At 41.9% G+C, this 21,285-nt stretch overlaps 1 protein-coding gene across 6 annotated transcripts in view; it reads right to left on the bottom strand.

The window, feature by feature from the left end:
* Positions 1–14,938: 14,938 nt before the first annotated feature.
* KMT5B (lysine methyltransferase 5B) overlaps positions 14,939–21,285 on the bottom strand; it is a 28,009-nt gene continuing 21,662 nt past the window's right edge. For 5 of the 6 annotated variants that reach the window (XM_040067523.2, XM_058421084.1, XM_040067525.2 and 2 more), the window contains 3 exons: positions 21,045–21,181; positions 19,094–19,290; positions 14,939–17,755 (listed from right to left, as the gene is read on the bottom strand). In XM_040067523.2, coding sequence (XP_039923457.1) covers positions 16,290–17,755; positions 19,094–19,290; positions 21,045–21,181 — 1,800 coding nt within the window. In that variant the 3' untranslated portion in view covers positions 14,939–16,289. The remainder of the gene's footprint in view (positions 17,756–19,093; positions 19,291–21,044; positions 21,182–21,285) is intronic. The other variant, XM_040067524.2, reaches the window with a different exon arrangement.

Here is a 21,285-nt window from a genome sequence, read left to right as displayed (position 1 = left end):
TGGTATTTTCTGGTTTAGCCTAGTTGTTGCTTTTGGCTGATAACCAGTAAAAATAAAACTTTACTGTTATTATTACCACATTTGAGAGATCAGTGTGAAGGACAATCCTGCCACCAGATAGAGAGTAACACAGGAGAGAATCTAACAGTTCCCTCCTATCCTTTTCTCTTAGACTGTGCTAAAATGATAACACTTCCTTATCTGCAAACTAACAATAGCTCTGCAGCAGCATAGGAAAGTTAAACAAGCCTTGAGTCAAGGGGATGTAGAGATTACCCCTAGGCACTGACTAAAGCTATAGACCACATATTCTTCTGAGGAAAAAAGTCAGACTGCAAAAGGAACAAGTTTTGAGGTGTTACTCACCTAAAACTGTAGTCCTGTGGCTCATCATGTTCCACCTTCAAATATCTCCCCCAGGTGCTGGTCACAGGCTAACAAGATCACATTCTTGAAGGTTTTGCCTTTAGATCAGAATGTATCCCTTGTCAATAGCATAATGCTCTAGAAGTGGATTTCATCCATTCTACAACAAAAATAGGAAAGAAACCCTGACACTGAGCCAGCCATCAATAGACAGGCACTGCACAGTGACTGAACTAACATGCCCCCAGGAAACTGTCCTGCTACAGAGAGGTTTCCTGCACATGGCAGGGCAGGGAAGAAGTAAACTGGGAAATTTCTGCTCTTTTATTTATGTTCAGAGTCAGGTAGTTTGCAGCTGAATGGTAAATTCTTTCAAGGCATTCTTAAAGGAAAGACAGAAATGTAGCTTGGAGCGTGTAGTTTCCTTGCTAGAACTGCATTAACTCTGAATTGCTCTGCTGTACTGCATCATGCTAAGCAGAATAGAATCCCTCTACCTCTTAGAAAGCTTTTGTGGTGCTAGTTACTGAAATCACAGACAATATCCTTTGCATTGTACTTGTATGATTCTCCTCCCATGCTACATCAACTTATTTAAAATATTACAGACTTCTGAGGAGGGCGTTGTTCCAAGATGTACTTTTCAAATGTTCTTAGCTTTCCACTCTGTAAGGTGGATGATGTGTTCTTCCACACCCACCCTTTGGCCTTGAGAAGTCAGTCTCTTAACAAACCACACCACGCTCTGTTTGTTTTAGTAATTCTTACCCAAGGTCTTTATCTTAGAATCCTGTTTGTGCAGCTTTGGACAAGATTCAGCACTTGGAGGGGAGGGTGAGTGAGGTGGGAAGGATTTTTTACTGCCTTTAGTATTTAATATGTTATCTCACCTGTGACTATTAAGTAGATGATTTACAAGCTTGTTGACACTGAGATGGTGTGAGTTCTGCCCCTTACAGTAGATGCAAACACAACTTGAAAGAGCAGCTATAGGAGGGGTAAGGGCTACAGAGAACCACAATTTCTGGCCTGTGCACAAAGCATCCAGGAAATCTTTGGAGAAAACACCAAGCTCTTTACCTGCTGCTGGCAGGTCTGTTCACAACAGCAGCACACTAAGTCACATCCATCTTCTCTTGCAGCTACAAATTCTCACAGTGCTACTCCACGCAGCAAATTTGCTAATGAGAGTTGTGTGTCAGTCCCTGACCAGGACACGCTTGCCGAGGCTGGGCTGCTGCAGCCTGAGCAGCATGAGCTGCTGCTGTGGGAGCTTAGCAGCCCAGTGCAGGAATGCCTGGAATGTTTCAGTCAGCAGGTACTTCAGAGATCCTTCTCTAGGAAATGCCTGCACTTCTCACAGAAGTAGTCCCCCAGCCCACTGCCCCTTTGAGACAGTAACAGTGGGCTTTCTGCCCTCCAAGCCACACACACAAATCAAAATTTTCTCTCCACCTCCAGTGTTAACCCCAGCTCCCCTTTGTGAGGCAAAATCATAATAGGAAATGAAAATTCCACAAATCAGCAACATACCAGTGTCTCTCCAAGCATGCTGTGGGTATGGATACAACCTTGGAAGGCAGGCTGCTTTTAGAGGATGATCCCCTTCATGGCTGTGGGGCCAAATGCTTGTTGCCCATCAATTCAACAGCTTCCAATAGCCAGAAAAAGTTCTTCATCTGCCTGTTTCAGGCAAGAAAAGCTATCATAGTTGTAAAGACCATCTCTGCTTTTGTAGTAATCTTTCCTATGCTGTCTCCATCTTACCCTACCAATCCAACACTGAAACACCTTGTAAACACCATTAATTAAATTTTCTGATGAGCGCTTCTCTGATTTCCCATATCTTTTAAACTTCCCACCTCTGCAAACCAGTACTTGGTAAAAGACCTTTGTCCCTACTACACTAATCATAGCCCAGCATATCAAGGACATGCTCTCCAGGGTCTAGGGCTGTTGTGGGAAAGGAGGAGATACAGTATGGAGCCCTCTTTAATACATCCTAAAAACACTTTCTGAACAATTCTAACTGTGAAATACCTCTGTCCATTGGGTTAATTATTATAATTTCTGGACACATAAAATGACTGTCAAGAAACATCTTTTGCTCTTTTATAATTGGTTAAGAAACTTCCCTTCTAGAAGGGAAGAATGCAAATCACTGTAGCTGGCGCTTAAATTGACAGGAAGGGTAGAAGTGTCAGTTTGAGGGGAAATGAAAGCAGGGCTAGTTGCCAATCTGGCGGTGTAAACCTCTGGAAAAACCAGTCAATAACATCTCCTTTCTTGTCTCCAGGTTCACTTGTATTACTTGAAACAAGTTGCCACCAACCAAACCAAGCACTTGAGGTTCTATACCACCATCTGCCCCATTAATGAGATTTGTGTTAGGAACACACAACCAGGAACAACTGAACCAGCTATTCCAAAATACCTTTTAGCCACCCTGTGCAAATAGAGGTCTCCTAAGTAAGCTGTAGCTACATACTTTGTACACAGGCAGGACATGCAGAGTTTTCTGAAAGAAGAATTAAAGCAAATGTCAGTGTTTTATACACAGTGGCAGGCATAGTTGATTTGTTGAATATAAAATATTAATTTAACATATAAATATGAGAGGAAGGAAGAAATCAATTCATTTAACTCTAATTTTCACTATGCTGGCAATCTACTAAAATCCCATAATCTTGGCATTCAAAGGAGAGATTCCTCCAGTGTTCAACTCAATTCATTGTCACTGTTGACCTATAGCACTGGCAGAGGACAGCTCAATCCTTCCCAGGCATGTAGGGCAAGGAAAGGCTTGTGGGATAGGATACCTCCATTTCAGTATAATGAAACCCCTCCTGAGACAAACTGCTGCTCTCCAGGGCTCAGCAGGAAAGGGCTCTGCCAAACCCATTGGATTGGGGATCCTCCACCGTGGCAGTGTTAGAGACAGACAGATCTGTAGTCCTGAGCTGAGGAGCCTGGCTACCAGAGCTTCAGCCTCAGCACTGCTGAGAGGTGGGGTGTCACTTCCAGCTGGAATGTCCAGGACTGTAACGTGCCGGGCAAGCTGCCTTGGCTAGGTTTCCCAAATGCTGTGCCCAGAGACAGACTGTACAGAGCATGCCCTGCACAGAGAACACCACTGTTGTGCTGCAGCATTTCCTCTGGGACCCCATGGCAAACACAAATCCTGAGCAAAGGGAGAAATCCATCTACCAAGGACACATCCAGAGAAGCTCTGAACTGCAGCAGGATGGGCAGTGCCCAGCCAGGTGCTTCCCATTCGTTTTGTACTCCTGTAGGCAAGAGAATCCATTCTCAACTTTTCCCTGAAGCAAAGCTGAGTAATGGGGCCTGCCTAGATTGCTAAAGGAAAAGTAGGGCCTGTCCTCTATATGCACTGGAATGAACTTGAGGAAAAAGGTAAGAGACAGCAACTTGAGCTCTTGCATACCACTTCTAGGTCCCAAGAGAGAGTTATATCAGCAAAATTAGGGCAGCTCCAAGGTTTTATTAACTCAACAGTGCACTGACATTAACTCAACGTGTCTGACGCTACAGGCTACCTGCCAAATGTGTGGTGGAGTTGGTAGGACAGATTTCACTCAATCTCCCAGTGGGTCTGGTCTGCCACTGACTAGAATTTCAAAAAAGATGAAAAATGTTACCTGCTCAGACTAGCTTGCATGGATGGTGCCACAAACTTCAGAGGAGGAGTTAACTTGACATGTCTTAACTTGTACAGAGAGAGGAATTTCCTTTAAATTATTATTGCTCTACCAGCCATAAAATCTCAGATTTCTTCTTTCATGTTTGTGTATGACACTTCTCCAAACAAAGGCATTATACTGTACGTATAGTTAAAATCCAGACCCTGGGAAACTGCAAAATTGACCACGTCTTCTGAGGAAGTAGCTTCTAGAAGAAAACCCAGCTTTGGAGAAAGGGCAAAATTTTTCACAAAATTGGGGGACGAAACAGAAAAATCCCTAACTCATGTATTTCTGCTTTCTACCACACTGCATGTATGTTTATGTCTTTCACTGCATGAGAAAATGGTTGCACAGCTGCTTGGAAATCACAGTGCAAGGTCCCTCCACCTCAGCACAGTTTAGTCTCGTTAATCTTTCCAAGGTCTCCCCTTTCCACTGTCTGTTGCCCTTCCTTCTCCTGGGCCATCGCTGTCTGTTATTCTCTTGTGTCAAGGTCACTCTTACCTCTGTTCTTGTTCCATTCTTTCTACCTCCCCCCTTCTCCTGTTACCATCTTTCATGCAAATGCCACTCACCTTCTCTGTTGTCTCTTGCTAACTCATCCAGTCTTTATCCCTTCCCAGAACAGCTGAAAGGCAAGAAATTGGTAGAAATAGGAGAAACAATAGCTTTCACTTTCAAACCTGGCTACAGGACCAATGTTTCCTATCCCTCTTAAATGGAAGTCTTTGCAAAGAGACTTTGCCTTTCTGCTCTGGGTGAAGACGTGTTCTCACACAGTGTTTCAGTTTGTACCAAAAGGTTTGTACATGCTGACTGTAAGAGCAGAGGATAGACAGAACAGGAAGGGCTGGGAGGCTGTGTTCAGTTTAAACTGCAGCAAATCATACTTCCAACTGGGAATAAGGGCAGTCCAAGGTGTCAGCTGCTCTATTTCTGATTCACAGCTCAGGAGGCCTCTATTTTCCACAGCTCCATATTCAGCAGGTAGCGTGGCATATGCACTTCTGCAAATGCCAAAGCAGACAAGTGATGCTCACTCACTGGCAGTGGTCTGGCTTTTGATATTCCAAAATTAGGGCTTCAGCTCCATCTCTGCATGCTGAGTGCAGCAGCTTAAAGCACTGTCACCACCCTTGCTGCATAGTTTGCTCTCAGTGCATGAGTGACATAGAGTGTCCTCTCACTGCCCCAGAAGCAGGACAATAGCACAGGATTTACAGAGCCTGAGGGAATGATTTGCTGGAGCATACAGTGTTGGCCTGGTGCCACTACCACGGAGGTCAGGGTTGAATCGGCCATTGGCTTATAAAGCAGCTGGTACTATTGAAAAATGCCACCCTTGGGCTCTGTGAACTTGGGCTGCTTTCTCTATCCCACAGTAGAATTGAAAACATCTTTCATCTGCAGCACTGTGGAGGGGATGGGCAGTAGAGAAGAGCTATCTAGACAAATGTTCTCTTCTTCCTAATAGCCCTTGGAAATGTGCCCTTTAACTAGACCCCAACACAAACTGACAAAATCACAACCCTTTAAACTTCTTTCCTACATAGATTTGGATGCAAGTAAAAGTGAGAGAGCCTGGCAGTTGTCAGAACCCGTCTAAAGCCACATTTAAAACTTCAGTTGAACTCATCTTCTTGCAAGAGGCTATCCTGTTTGGTAGTTTTTCTCCATGTTTAAATAAATGCCCACGCTGTCACAGTTCAAGCATCGCTGTTGGGTTTTTAGATACAGACATATCCAGGCATTGCAGTGCCAGCAAGTAGAAGGAACATCTGGAAATAACTTTAAAACTTAAGATACACAATTGAAGTAATGAAACATGGAAGCAAAGAGCTAAAAAGACACCAAAATGAAGCCTAAAGAGGCCAACATCAACAGACAAAATCTTCTGCACACCCAGCCTTAACAGGAAGCAGGAATTCCTTGCCTAGGGATGTCTTCTGAACAAAAGGATTATAAGACTGAGATTATAAACTATCTAAGATTCTTGTCCCTTGGGTGGTACGAGCCAACAGGTCTATGCTGAGATGGCAAAATGAAGTAATATATGCTGTTATCTCAGAGTGCATTACAAGGCTGAGGTGGAGATGGTATTTATATTGATGTTCAAGTCATGCTTTTTTCAATAAAAATGTAATTCAGTGGCCCTATAGTAATTCTTCATCTGTGGAGGTCCAGAGTCTAAGGTCAGGCCTTCATAAATGAGAATTTAGTCATGCTCAGCTGACTCTGATGCTGCCCTTTGAATAGACACATCAATGATATGAGTTAAAATGCCTCACCCACTTCCACTTACCTCCTTCCTTATTTATGCCATTTTGTCAATTCTACCTGGAAGCAGAGATGACAACTCAGACCTGCAAGAGTGAACTTTGGCTGCTATGTGAAATGTTTACACTGACTGCTGTGTAGTGTCACCCACCAGGCTGCAAAATCAATATGAACTACATGATCTGATGGTTCAGATAACACTCACCAACACACACAGATCAAACTATCATACTCCAACTAGTGCCACGTGAACTGCAACTCTGCTCAGGTGTAATATACCCCTCCACCCAAAGAAAGGACACACAGAGCTTTACATCTCAAATCCCACTGTGCTCATGTACAGAAACAGGGATGTAAGCATGGCCTGCATACTGTTAAATGGGAGTACAGGGGGCTGCTCACAACACAAGCTTATTGCAAATGCTTCGGCATGGCTGCTTGTACTAACTTAAAAGAGGCTACACTCTTAAAAGTTTACCCCATTTCAAGCTATGGCTCTAGAACAGTACTCTCCTTGGAGTGCTGTTAGTACTGACACCTTGCACTGTCCTCAATCTGTCCTTCAGAACTCTGCCCGACGCTCCCTGGAAAATTTCCCAGTGGTTCAGCTGACTGTAGCATTAAAAATCACAGCATGTGTCTGTAGTCTTTTTGTATCAGACATTCAGAGATAGCATGCTGCAGAGATGCAATTGTTGCAGCAATGTGCTCTTAAAAGACTGCATCTGTCACAGGCAATGTCTTTAACAGAGATGACTATCTCCAAGCAGACAGCTGCAGATTTCATCCTGTGAAAACAGTTTATTCCCCTAACAGCTACATAACTTAAAGTCTGCTGCAAAATTTTTCCTCAAGTTTTACCCTCAATTTGAGGGTCCTCCCTGCACAAAACCTCTTTGATCTTTCAAGTGGCACACTAAAATAAAGAGTAATATTATTATTCATGCCAGTCACTGCCACAACAGCCTCCCTGGCACACTAGTTTCCCAGGAATGCTGTTGTACAGATACCTTGTGCTGTCCTCCTCATCTTGTCCTTGAGAATTCTGCACATTATTCCTTGGAAATTTTCCCAGAGTGGTTCAGCTTACAGCAGTGCTAAGAATCACAGCACGCGTCAGTAGATGGTTTTATATCAGGTGCACTTGGATACAATGCAGCAAAGGCTTGAGTATCACAAAGTTTGCTCTCTTATTACACACCTCCCCCCTGCACCAACCCCCCCATCAGTAATTTAGAAAAGAGAGAAGGAAGGGGAGGAATAAATAGTGAAGTAAGTCAACAAGAAACCACAATCCATTCCTTAAGTGGTAACCAGGCTACTGTGCTTTGGAACTTTTCCTGATACAACAAAAGACACCATGAAGACAGGAACTTTGGCAGCAGTGGTTTTGAACTCCACAACCCCCAATTTTCCTCTGTTTTTCTATGCATATGTTACTGGAAATATAATCATCTGCTGGGGAAGCAGTCAACCTCCAAATGGATACCTAAGCAGCAGCAAGCCTCTGGAAGTTACTATTGGTAGAATAAAAAGGAGATTTTCAGCAAAGCAGCCCTAAATTCCTGAATTAACCGATGTCCTCCTTTGCCTGACCACTGTCACCATAGCTACCACAGGAGCTGCCGCCGAGCCATTGCCCTGTGGCTTGGGACGGAGGCGAGTGGGACGCCGTGCTGGGAAAGAAGTGACTGACTCAGGGCCCGGTGATGGGGATGTGGGCTGTGGGACCAGGCACTGGGAGCAGCCTTGGGCGTACTGTGGTGGGAAAGGTGCCTTACAGAGCCTGCCCTAAATGCCAGCCTCGAAGGGCCAGCACTGTCGGAGCAGTTGCAAGGTTACCAGGGGAGTCAGAAGGTGAAGCAAAAAGAGTTGATTATGAGGAAAGAAGACATTGACAGCAATACAGCAAACAGGGTTAAGCTGGAGCTGGAATAAGCAGATTCATTCCCCTCGACATCACTTGTGTGGACTGCTCCCTCTCCTGGGGAAAACGTGACCAAAAAAAAAAAAAAAAAAAAAAAAAAAATCACAGCCCAACCCAGTCCTCAAGCAAACAATGCACCCCCAGAGTTCGCAGGCAGACAGGCCCCCCTGTTTCCAGGTTCAAATTGGAGAGGGCAAGGTGCAATGCCCCTGTGCTGTCCTTCCCAGTCAGGCTGTGTCCGCGCTACAGGAACGCCGGCGCAGCTGTGACCTCCGGACGCCTGCACAGCTAAGCACTGCTCCAGCCTGCGCAGACAACAGCAGCACTGTCTTCTCCCTTCTTGGTGCTGCTTCCAAGCACCACCCAGACCATCCTCCACTCGCAAACCACTGGAGTTGTCCAGTGGCGCAACAGGCGAGGATCCAGGGAACAGTGCTTGCAAGAACTTTTTAGAGTAAATGCCAGAGTACAATTTCCTCTTTGCTGGGAATTGGACAGAAATCACTAGTTCTGGTCTTTAGTACTGGTAAAGACTGACAAATTTTAGCCACAGAAATAAATTTTAGAGCCTGTGAGTCAGGAAGTAGAAGGACAATCTTGAAACATACTCTCATGATGAGAAATATTCACCACTTACTTAATCTTTGCTGCTTTAGGATTCCAAAGTTCAGTTAAAATCTTCGCAGTGAAGTTAGCTCAGAAGATCTTGCAATAAGATTAGAACCAGCTGGTAAAAAATGGCACATTACTGCAGCCAGTAAATACCCACATGAACCAGCCCTAGAGAGGTGAAAGGATCTGCTGAGCTAAACAGCTCATGAGCGTATACCGTACTGGCTGATACTGGTGTATGAATAATGCCTCTTCCTTCTAAACCCTTTCCCATTTGATGTCCTCTGTTGTGGAAAAGCAATGATTTAAATGCACTCAATTAAAAATGAGAAAATAATTCTTTCCATTTTAAAGAGAGGGGTACAGGCTTGCCTGTAGACAGAAAGCAGTGATGGGGTGTAAGAAAACCAAACACTTTCTGATCCCTGGAGTTTGACCAAAGTCATCCACCTTGCCTACTTGCACGTGCTATAACAGCTTTGTGGAACCTTTCATCCTGGTGATGCAAGGATGTAAAAAAGCCCTGCTTGATTCTTAATGGTCTCTGAGAGTTATCATATGATACCACGTCAGGCAATCATGCAATCAGCAAAGGTCACAAGACACACAGCCATTCCTCTTGGCTTTACAGCTGCTTTCCACAGCCAAGACTCCTCCTTCTTACCCCATTTTGAAATTAAGGCCCAGTTTTTTGTGTCTACAGGTGCCAACAAGAAAACTATAATGGATTTGCAACATCTAATTAGTCTAAATGGATTCTTACTGGCTGCAACTGCCTCTGCTTGGCAACATAAAAGTGGTGCAAGTCTCACTTGTACAGATATGGTAGGTTGGGGCAGGGGTGAAAATTTTTCCAAAAGATAAAAAGGAATGTCATTGTTGCCCTATATCTTCTACAATCTAAAAGAAAAAATAGGTGTTCTAATTATGTGAGATACAGGTACCTAATTCAAGGCCCATAATACATACATAAAAATTTGTGTAACTAGGAAAAGTCCTTGTCCTGAGGAGCTTATAGCTTTATTGGACTTAAAGGCTTTATTAGGTGATAGGCAGGATCATCTCTGTTTTACAGACAGATCACAGATCAGGAGTCAGGCTTCAAATGCTTTGGTGATGTGTAAGGCAAATCTAGTAAAGTGAGTCTGAAGGAAGCACAAGAACAGAAGTAATAAATATAAGGTGGAAAAGTTCAGGACTATACAAAATAATAGATCTTGTAAAGAATAGATTTTGTAGAAGATTCCATTGCAATCTACCCTGAGCAATGCAGCCAAGAAGTCTTGATTCTCAAACTGCTCCTTTCCTCCAGAGACTGCCCCTCTGCTGCTGGGACTGCAGCACGGAATGGCAGCATGGGATGGCTCAGACTCCACAGTGCACAGCACTGTGCTTGTCACCAACCCACCTCGACCACAGATCCCGTGTGCAGACTGGGAGGGCTGCAGTGACGGGGCAGATCCCCTTCTGCCTCCCTGGCCTGCTACTTCTGGCAGAGGCATTTCTCCAAAAGTTGTGGAAAAGCTCAGTTCTCAGGGCCCTTAACCCACTGATAATTACGACTACTCAATCAGTGATTACAAGCATCTAAATATGCTGTTTTGGTAGATTTGGTAGATTTTATAGATTTGGTAGAGCCTCTTACTTCCTCACCTTCCTGTGAGTCAATTTAACTTCCTGGAGCACCCAACCTAAGCCAGACTTTCAGAGAAGATCAGCATTTTGGTATTGTTCTTCTTTTTCTAAACAAGTAAAATTTGGATTTTGGGACCCAGTTCAAAGGCACACAAGCAGCTTATAATAGCCAACCAAGATTTCCTGCACCCCTGACTATTGTCACCCTTGACTGGATGTCCCAGTCAGTCAGGGAATTCCTAAACCTCCACAGAAGGTCTTTTCTCTGCACTTTAATCAGTGTTGAGGAGATCAGTGCTATTTCAGAGTGTGTCACTGTTCTGTTCCCTTAAGGAACTAACTGCTAACTGTACCTCTGATCTCCTTCAAGACCACTGGGATATGTGGTAGACCATTGTTCTGGGTAATTCTTGATCTAAAAAAAAGGCATGGGAAAAAGTAAGCATCTGTAGACTAAACCCCATGGTTTCTCTGAGAGCAGCAAGGCAGCGTTGCAGAACAAAGAGAAACGGCCACATAGCCTGAGTTGAAGGAAGGTCAGGTAGTGTTCAGCTACATCTTTCATTTTTTGTATTCATCCATAATTTTTTTAAGACTTCACAGAAATTATTCTACCAGGTCTGCTAAGATAATAAATACCTCACTGTGTGTGGGAGAATAGCAAGTAAACCAAACATGAGAGAGTTCAGTATTCCAGAAAGAGATGCTGCCTAGATGGCCAGGATCTTCCTACTGCTGATAGCACATAGCATGGAAGTGCAACCCCATAGCAAATACTAATTTTAAAGTACTGTATAGCAACAGGACAGGCAGCAGCCAGCTTGCTCTCACTTGATTTTGGGAGCGGTAAGACCAGCAAACCCTTCCCCCTCAAGAACCCATACAGCATTCCTGAAGCAAGTGTTAATACTGGATCTCGACCAAGAAAGAATTCCAATGGACTCAGGGGACGAGAGGAGGATGATACACTTCTTCCTTTTTTCCACTCTTTTCCCCTCATGCCCCACTCCTCCTGTACTTGTAGTGCCCCTTGCACAAGGACCTTTAACACAGTGGCAAGCGACTCCCAGCAGGATGCAAGGCACAGCAGCACATGCGGCCTGCCTGCCCTTGGCAGGAGCTGTTCTGACTAATGGAAACAGCAGAAACTCGAGAGACAGGCATGGAGAAGGCTGGAAAGTGCTGAAGGGGGAAACTCCTGGTGGAATGCAGGATTAAAACCAGCAAGAGCACAGCAGCATTCAGCACCAAGCTATTCCCAAACTGTCCTTGCCGAGCACGGCTGGTTGTTTTCTTCCCCCATGTAAAGCTCAGTTGCACTCCCGCTGTACCTGACAGTACAAAACAATACATAACCAAAGAATTTGCAACTAATATACACTGGGCTCTTAACTGGGAGCAGGGCTGCAGGGCTGAGAAGTCCCTCGTCTTGGAATCCTAGTGCCACCTTGTGCTGGAAACGGTTAAGAGTCAAGGGATAAAAGAGTTTGTCCAGAACAGCGAAGGAGAGAAAGGGAAGAAGCTGTCGTAGGAGCAAAGCTGAATTTAAGTGTTTTGACTTTTGGAGATCTATCCTCTTGTTACAAACCAGCATCACTCCCACTATCCTGCTGTAGGGTAGAATCCTTTTATGAAAGGACAGGTGGGCTACAGTGAGCAACTTTTGCAGGTTTGCCCTGACCCCAGACATCAGCTCTGGGTCACACCTCAGCTGTAACCATGCACAGATAGCTGCAGCTGGCAGATGCCAGCTCTGTCCTTGGCACAGGCAATTCCAGGGAGAAACACAGTGTCACCTCAGACAAGAAAATTTTGCTGAGTATGAATGACATCCCCTCTGGAGCCTGGCTTGCAACACGTAAACCTGTAAGTAGTGCAGGTGTGGAATATGAACCAGTAAAATGTAACAAGCATTTTACAGAGCAATTTCCAGATGCAAAATACTGCTATCCTAAACCAAGGCTAAACCAAGGCGCAGGTGAGAGGAGCCAGCTGGTTTCCTTGGGGGGTATAAAAGCAGGGTTTGAATTTCTTATTTGTTTACTTTTAATTTTGAGACTTTTCTCTAAAGATGGATTAAATTCCATCTAGTCAAATTTGTACTGAAAATGCCAGCTTCTCTACACTGAGTTTTAGGGAAGCTTTAGCATAGTCAGCCTCGTGATTTTATTTGTGGGTTTGTTCAAAAATGGGAGGTTATTACTTTGTGAAAAATTGTATTTCAAAGGCAGTTGCAAAGATTTTGCACTGCTGTTATCAATTAAGTTTTATCTTTTTATGACTTGGAACATTTTTGCAAGCTGGCTATGGAATTGCAGACTGTATTGCCTTGAGTTTTATTCACTTCAGGGTTTCTTTACAAACTCAAAGGAGGAAAAGCATTTTGATGAATATTTCTGTAGAAAGGTAGGAAATCTCTTGGAAAGAAGAAGGGTGTGAGTATCCTGCAGAGGAGGCATGAGTATACTGACAGGGATGGGGTATCCACAACTTCTCTGGGCAACCTGATCCAGTGCCTCACAACCCTCATAGTAAGTAATTTCTTCCTGACAGCTAATCTAAACCTCCTGTATTGCAGCTTATAGCCAATGCTCCTCGTCCTATCCCTTGGGAAAAGTCCCTCCTGAGCCTCCTTGCAGACCCCCTTTCAGTGCTGGAAGGCGCTCTAAGGTCTCTGTGGGCCCTTCTCCAAGCTGAACAACCCCAGCTCTCTCAGCCTGTCCTCGTGGTCTCCCAGTCTCCAGCCTCATGGAGCATAGGGTGCTCCAGCCCTCTGACCATCTCTATGCCCCTCCTCTGGACCCGTGTGTCTTTCCTGTGCTGAGCACTCCAGATCTGGACACAACACGCCAGGTGAGATCTTAAGACAGCACAGTAGAGGGTGAGAATCATTCCCTTGACCTGCTGGCCACATTTTATTTGATCTACCAATTTACCACCAATTCTGTTATAGTGCGGCCAAACATGGGAATTACACAGAATCACAGAATATTCTGAGTTGGAAAGGACATACAAGGATCACAGAGTCAAACTCTTAAACGAATGGGGACTGAAGCAAAAAATGACTAATTATGAAATAGAACGGCTAATGAACATGATGAACTGCCTGACCCACTTGGGGGAATACATTTAACTGTTTTCAAGGTATCTGTAATGCAAACGTCTGTATAGCAGGACATGACCATGGAAATGACTAGGAGCTTTTGTTCCAGATTCTCCCAGACAAGAAGGTTGTTCAATGAACATGACATTCCAGAGATTCTGATGCCCAGAGTTACTTGTAGTTGCCTTCCCACTAAAGGAAAAGGAAAGCAGCTCTCGTTAAGGGGCTAGCTGAACTATGAGTGAGGATTATCCACTCCAGGAAAACAGCTTCTCCCTCTAAGGGCAGGATTCACTTAGAAATTCTTCCCTGTTTTATCATCTGCTCTCATTGCTTGATGCTGGTTTAGCAAGCCCTAACCTTGCTCTCAGCACACTGGTCATCAATACCTACAATGGCAGGCAATGTTTAGTTGCTGCATTGACCCCCTTTCCCTCACACATCCAGGTGAATGGCATTTCTGCAAACCGATCCCCAGCTCTACACCCACTGAGGCTGCCACAGGAGCACTGAGTATGAACCTGCAAGCAGAAGCAGCCAGGGGCACAGAAGGGCTGCAGGTAAAAGTGTGCAGAGACCATGTTCAGCTTTTGCTGATACAGCCAGAAATGCTTGTAGAGCGCAGCATGCAGTGGCGCCAGTGAATTCTGGAGGAAAGAGCTCTATTAGTGTCATTTGTCATCAGCTGTTTCCTGGATACTTCTGACTTTAAGGCAAGCCCTTAATAACCCATCTCTCTCTCCTTGAACCCATTTTATGGTTACAGTACAATTAAAGACCCCACATGACAAGTGACCACAGCTGTGAGCATACTCACCAAAGCATTTGTGTAGTCTTCCCTGAACTGAAAGCCAAGGTACGACAGCATGAGCCATGGACTGCACAGACAGATGTTCTAAAAACACACACACCCTGGCATGACATATGGCCTTTCCCAGAGACTGACAAAGTTTACAAGTATTAGGTTCAATTCTACACTTAATTCTCTCCACTAGTGCTTTCACCGCTGTGTAACACTGTGGCCATATAACTCAAGTTCTTGATCTTTAGGGCAAGGGAAGTTGGACTTGACATGAAAATCCTGAGCAGCCAACAGTGGATTCAGGCGACCTAACAGCACCTGTTTAAGGATGAAACTTGTGTTTCTACACCCCATGATACAAAAACTTGAAACCTGGTGAGTAAAAACATAAATGCCACAGACCAAAGCGATGCACAGTTATGTCAACTCTGATTAATCAGTTTCAGACCTGTTCAAAAGGAATGGCTTAGAAAGCTGATTTATACATACAAACAATCCATTGTGCCCAGAAGTTTCCTAACATTCTTTTATTAAAAACCAAAGAGCCAAAGATCGCCCTGATGCTCTTCATTGTTATAAAGCAGACTCTGAAGTATTAAGTGAACTATGTATGAGCAAAGAACTCCAACTGATGCAGAGTTTAAAACTAGGTTTACAGTTTCCTATTTTATTGGCATGGATGTATTTCTAAACTTAAAAACCCTTCTGGCAAGTTATCTCAATTTCTTATGACAAAATTTCTCACAACACACAAATATTTACAACATATACATATTTTTTCAGTCTTTTACAACTGGTTCTTAAAAGACAAACAAATCATAGGTTACCACAGAACAAAAGCTGTGACTTAGTTGTTTTTAATTTGATAAAACTATCATAAGTTAAAGTGAATAGATTTTTCTTTAAATTCCTTGTAGCATTTTACAAGTGCAACAGAAAAATATGAAGAACCAATTTAGGATAGCTGCAGTTCATTGGATAAATGTTGCCCGTCGTAATCACATTATTTCACAGCAAATTCTTGAAAAAATAAGCACCAATCATTCTTGCAAAGAACAATTTTATCTAAAAGTATTGAAAAGTGTTAAATACAAGGTGTTTAATTTACGTAACAAGCAATAAATACACCATATCCAAACTTTATGCTGCATACTGCTACCCTTGTACATATAATGTACTAAAAAGTCAGCAAATTGTCAACACCTTTAATATTTTTTTCTCTTTTTTTAAAGAAATCAATTTGACTTCCAACCAACGGTTTGCTACTATAACAAAGGCCACAAACAGTACGTCTGGGACAGCATACAGTGTTAAAACTGACAAACTCCAAGGGGGAAAAACCATCTAGCAAATAAATCGGAAAGCTGTAGATCATTGCTGGTGATATTAACATATACTAGAAAACCTTAATATGCTGCTACTATGATTTTGTAAATTGTTTAGTCAAATATTGTAAGAGCAAACTAACGCTCCTACTGATCAAAAATAATTCTGTAGCCACACTGTATTCTCATTGTCCTGCATGGAAAGATCTGATGCAATTTCATAACTTTGCTTGAGCCTTTATTTTACAACAGAGCATTACCTCTAACTTGGAATTGCACATAAGAAGGCTATTAAAAAGTACAATAAAAATCTGCACAAATCAGACTTAAGAAGAGTCAGTATGCTGTACACTTTCTACAATATTATGTTGATAGGTGAATAAAGAAGTGCTGCCACTAAGTTTTTCAGAAAGTTCTTTAGTTGAGGAATAACCAAATGGAATTTTTGTTGGTTTTTTAATTATTATTATTTTTTTTAATTACTTTTTTCTTTTTTTTTTTAAGAAATGACATCCAGGTCAGTTTACGACCTATAAGCTTATGCGTTGAGCCTTAAAGACTGATCTTCTCTCCTCCTGGAAGAAATATCAATATCTATTGAATCCTTGCCAACAATAAGCCTTAATCTCTTCGCTGGAGGAAGAGGAATAAAGTCATCAAATTCATCATCATAGTCATCTTCCTCTTCATCGTCCTCTTCTGATGAAGATTCATCTGCTGTTTCCTCTTCATAGTGACCATAATCATCTACTTCCATTCTCGACTCCAAAAGGGAGAGAGTTTCACTACAACACACACCATTTTCATGAAGGTCCTCTGGGTATGTCCCTCTGTTTTCATCCTCTCGCTTTAGCTGTATTTTTAATTTTGTTGAACTATTGCCTGATCCTGAGTTAAACCCATTATTTAGCTTTGCTACATATAAATTATTATCTTTTTCATGGTCTTTACTTAATTTTATGCTTATTTTTGAAGAATTCATTCCATCACTCTCTTGATCATTTGCCTTGCTACTGCTATCATGGCGCCTACGAAGAGTCAGTTTAGGGATCCCAGAGCTATTTTCAAGGATAAGTTGTGCATCATACCTTGTGATTCGTCTTTTCTTTTTACTTTTTGCAGTTCTAAAGCTGTCTTTTGCTTTAAAATTGTCAGTTGTTACAGAGCAGCCACCAGACCCAGGGGTACAGTCTTTAAAGCCAACAGGAGTGTCCGCCACGTTATTCCTCTCTTCGAGTTCTGAACGAGAACTAATCAAATCTGGTACTTCATCTTTCACAGGCGTGTTGTGCATAGTATCATTTTCCTCTGTTTTTGAAGATGGTTTCACAAGCTTTCCTTGTCGAGATTTCTTTTTTGATGTGCCTACATCACTTTTCTGGCACCGACCCTCCCCTTTATGCGATGGTCCATGAGCCACATCCTTGTCGTTTAACGCACGAGACTGCTGCTCTGCAATGTCCGATTGTGTTCCAGTCAAGTTACTCTTATAGCTATCCAATGTATTTGGTTCAAGCTTTGTGTCAGAGGTCTCCTTCAAACTCATCCTTGTTCTCATCGACCTCCTCGTGATGTATGTGCAGGGTGCAATATCACCATGCTCATAAGCACCTTTCACAGAATTCAGTTTATGTTCTCTCGCTGCATGCCTTGTTAAGCATCCACTAGAGACAGCAACTTTGACTGGTCCCTCCAATTCTTTATCCTTTTTAATGGGCAAGTTTTTATACAAAACTACTTTAGGCTCTTTGAGAACTAAATTTCCCATTTCAAGCTTTCGAGAAGCATTCTTTTGCTCTGGCCTTTTGCACTGATTTCTCAACTTTATCTTTGAAAGTAAAGGCTTTGCAGGCTTTTTCAGTCTCTTTGGTACCCTGGAATTATTTATATGAGTTAGTTTAGATGAGGTAGAATTTGATGATGCTGGAATTCTTGATATAGACTGTCTGGTTAACGTTCTATTTTTGCTGTTCTTTTTTACGCCAATTGAAGATTTTCTGTTAGCTGAAAAAGAAAAAAAGTAGTTTTGTTATGATGCTGCTATGTCCTGAATTTCCCACTCCCAAATACTGCAGTTATTTATTTGGGGCACTTAAAAAAAATCCATGAGATAGGATAGATAGTATGTAGTAAAAAACGAGACTGCTTAACTTGCAACTCAGCACATGAAAGGAATTGCCAAACAGGCCACAAGTACATCAACATTTCCAGGTACACTTCCCCTCACTACCCCCAGTGTTTTTACTGACTTTCTTCTTCTACCAATCAAAAAGAAAAATCTATTTGACATTATCCACAGCTTTTGCTGAATACTATTCTAGTAAAATCTGAGGATCAGCATCATCTAATATTATCTCCTGGATTTTTTTCATGGAGGAGGAAAAATCCCAAAACACCTTTATCTAATGTAATGGTTTCAGTTTCAGGTGAAACTACTGCCTGCTGTGGCAAGCAAAGGAGTTTTGTCTGCTCAGCAGAGGTGCAACTCTAAATACTGGTAATTAGAGACCATAAAAAGATTTGGGGACTTTTTTAGGGGTCTTTTTTTAATTGGTTCATTGGGTTTTTATATTTTATATATAATTTTTTTAAAAAGTTTAAATTAAAGTTTTTTTAATATCAGAGCAGCAAACAGGAGACAGATGGAACCGCAGTATTTTGTGTAGCTCCAAACCTGTTTACCAGTTAAATCAAAGTTTAAATTATTTGTATCATGCCTATACTGAGGGTGGTGGAGGTGAGGAAGTGGAAAAAGCAAATAAATCATACTCACTACTCGATGTAGAAAAGTCTTGCAGGAAAACTACGAACAAAAATCCCTTCCAATTTCTTCTGAAATTATTAACTGTGCACTTGCACTGCACAAGAGGTGCCTGAACTATAAATTCTGGATGTGGAAAGGGAAGAGCTGCCCATTTTAAAAGACCACTAAAGGAGACAACTATTCGCTTAATAATATCTGCTAAGAGTATTTATTTAAAAATTATTTTCCTAAAAATTCAAACTATGAAAGTTTTCTTTCCTAAACCATACTAGTGCCTGTGGTAGTTTACTGTATTTTGAAATACAGAAATTATTGGCAGGACTGAAACGGACATGTTTATAAATACTTGCTTTAAAAAAAAAGAAAAAAAAAGAAGAACATGCCACCTATTGTTCTTCAAACACTTGTGGAAAACCATGAATTTGCTGTTTAAATTGCCTTCAGATTCCTGAATAAGTTAATTTTAATGACCAGTATGTGAGAAACATCTCAACACTAAGAGAGGAATTCCATCACTGTGAAAGTTTTCCATGTTTTTGTGAAGCCCTTAATGACTCCAAGCTCTTCCCCTTACTTACTTGCATTACCTTTTTCCTGAGTGGTATCTGCATCAGTGTTAGAGCTGACAGACTGGCTGTCTGAATTCTTGCTGCTATCACCCAACTTTTTAAGTCTGTTCAATCGTTTGTCTGTTTCTCTCAGTCCATATTTACTGTTAATCACAGGAGTAGGTGCTGGCAATCCCACTCTTGATTTAAAAGCACCAGTTCCACGTCTACAAATAAAAAGACGACACAAGGTGTTAATAAATCTTAATATAAACTTAGAGCTTTGTTTCATATATAGACATTTGGATCCCAGGTGTATCTGGATCAATGATACCAATAGCCACAGAACAGGTTAGCATTTTGTGGGCTCCTTTGTCTTCTACCTGTCATCTTGGGTGCCTAAATGTCTCAGTTTAAATGCCAGCAAGAACAGCAGGATCACCTAGGAAGAGTACATGGATATAGGTAGAGAAACGCAAGTCTTCCTGGTGATGACTTTTGGAGGCTTGAAAGAAATTGTACTGTGCCAAATGTCCCACTGCTCCAAACATACCCACAGATCCTCAGATCCCAGCATTTTAACATTACAAGTTAATACTCGTTACAGCACAGTTAAAACTGAGACACTTAAATATGATTTTTTTTTCTGGTGTACAAAGTGACTGTTGCCTCATCAGTCTTGAAACAAGCAAAAAATGAGTCCTTACTAACTCCCCCTGAAATAAAATCTTACGTATTCGATTGCCTCTACCACGGCTTTGTAACTGAAAAGCAGATTCCTAAAGTTAGACTTACCCACATATTAGCATTAAAACCCCAACATTTTCATGTACTTAAAATACAAAACCAACAAATTAATGAAAATGTTCAGACACATAAAACTAGTTTGTCCTGAAAAAGAAAGTATGCCCATATTACACTGAAATCAATGATCAAAAGAACTTGAGAAAAACCCCACATCACTCCATGTAACAATGGAAGAACAATTCTGGTGCCCATTGTTTCAACACTTCACAGTCTCCAGGACTGCAGTACACTTTTACTAGCAGCTCTTGAGATCAAGTCTGACATTGCACCCCTCCCTTGTTATGACCTACCAACATCACATGAGCTTGGAAGTCCATATCAGAACATTTTCCCTTTAATTTCAAGATTTGTTAGTGACCAAAGTAGCCAATAAAGTGAAAGTAGGATTATTAAACTATTTATATGCAGGTGCACTAAGCTATTTCTCAATATGAGCAATATTTTGTCCTTTATAGGGTTTTTCTTCCTACAGTTAGATCAAAAGTGAGTTCTCCTCTTGGAACTGAGTGAAGCTCACTGAGATGATGCTGAGCCTCCCTGCTCACAAAAAGCAGACGTTTCAACATGGCAAAATACAACTATGGAATTCTTTCAACTGATTCTGTGAAGAAACCAGATTGGGACAGCACATGTGAAAAACAAATATTGAGTGATGGACAGAGAGGAAGCAAATACTGTCCAAACCAGCTGATATTTACAAACACACAAACCCCCAAGTTCTAACACTACTGGGTGAAAAACTACTTTGCCCATTCCCAGCAAAAGAGAACTTCAGGACCACAAATAAAACATTCATGGAATTTGCTTTATCAGTCTCAAAGAAGTGCAAATGTTGGGGATCAGTTCACAATGGTCTTGTAAAAGCTGTAACTGCTTTTCCTTCCAATTCTACTTGATTCAGTACAAATATTTTTAAGAATCTACACCCCTGTTTTGTTCTGTCTCATTTTGGGTCAATCTCCAGAATGGACAATCAAAAGATTAAGAGAACACAGAGTTCTCAGGAATCATCGCTATTCTGTAACAACACAGAAAAATCATTACAGCAAATAGGTAGGAAGCAATTATTTTGTGTCCAAAAATCTGACCACTCATAATCAAGGACTTTCAGTTTCACAAAATAGATCATGAATATACCCAATTCCATTTGAAAGATGTTTGCATCAATGCATACCTTTCACAGGTGTAACATTCGCAGTATTCGTTATTTTCTCCAAAAAACCCATCTCCGTAGTAACAAGAGATTTCTTCTCCAGGTTCAATATCTCTTAGAGCTTTCACACACGCTGTATCTCTGCCAGTTGATACAAACTGGAGAAGGAGACGACAGGAAAGGGGGGGAAAAAAGGTCAATCATTAAGGCTGCACAATATCTGAGTAAGAAAAAAAAGTAAAACAGTTGGGGAAGAAAAGTC

This window comes from Hirundo rustica, chromosome 6 (genome assembly GCF_015227805.2).
Source record: "Hirundo rustica isolate bHirRus1 chromosome 6, bHirRus1.pri.v3, whole genome shotgun sequence".
Classification (NCBI taxonomy): domain Eukaryota; kingdom Metazoa; phylum Chordata; class Aves; order Passeriformes; family Hirundinidae; genus Hirundo; species Hirundo rustica.
Note: the sequence above shows the minus strand (reverse complement) of the source record. Positions and strands in the feature narration are given on the sequence as shown.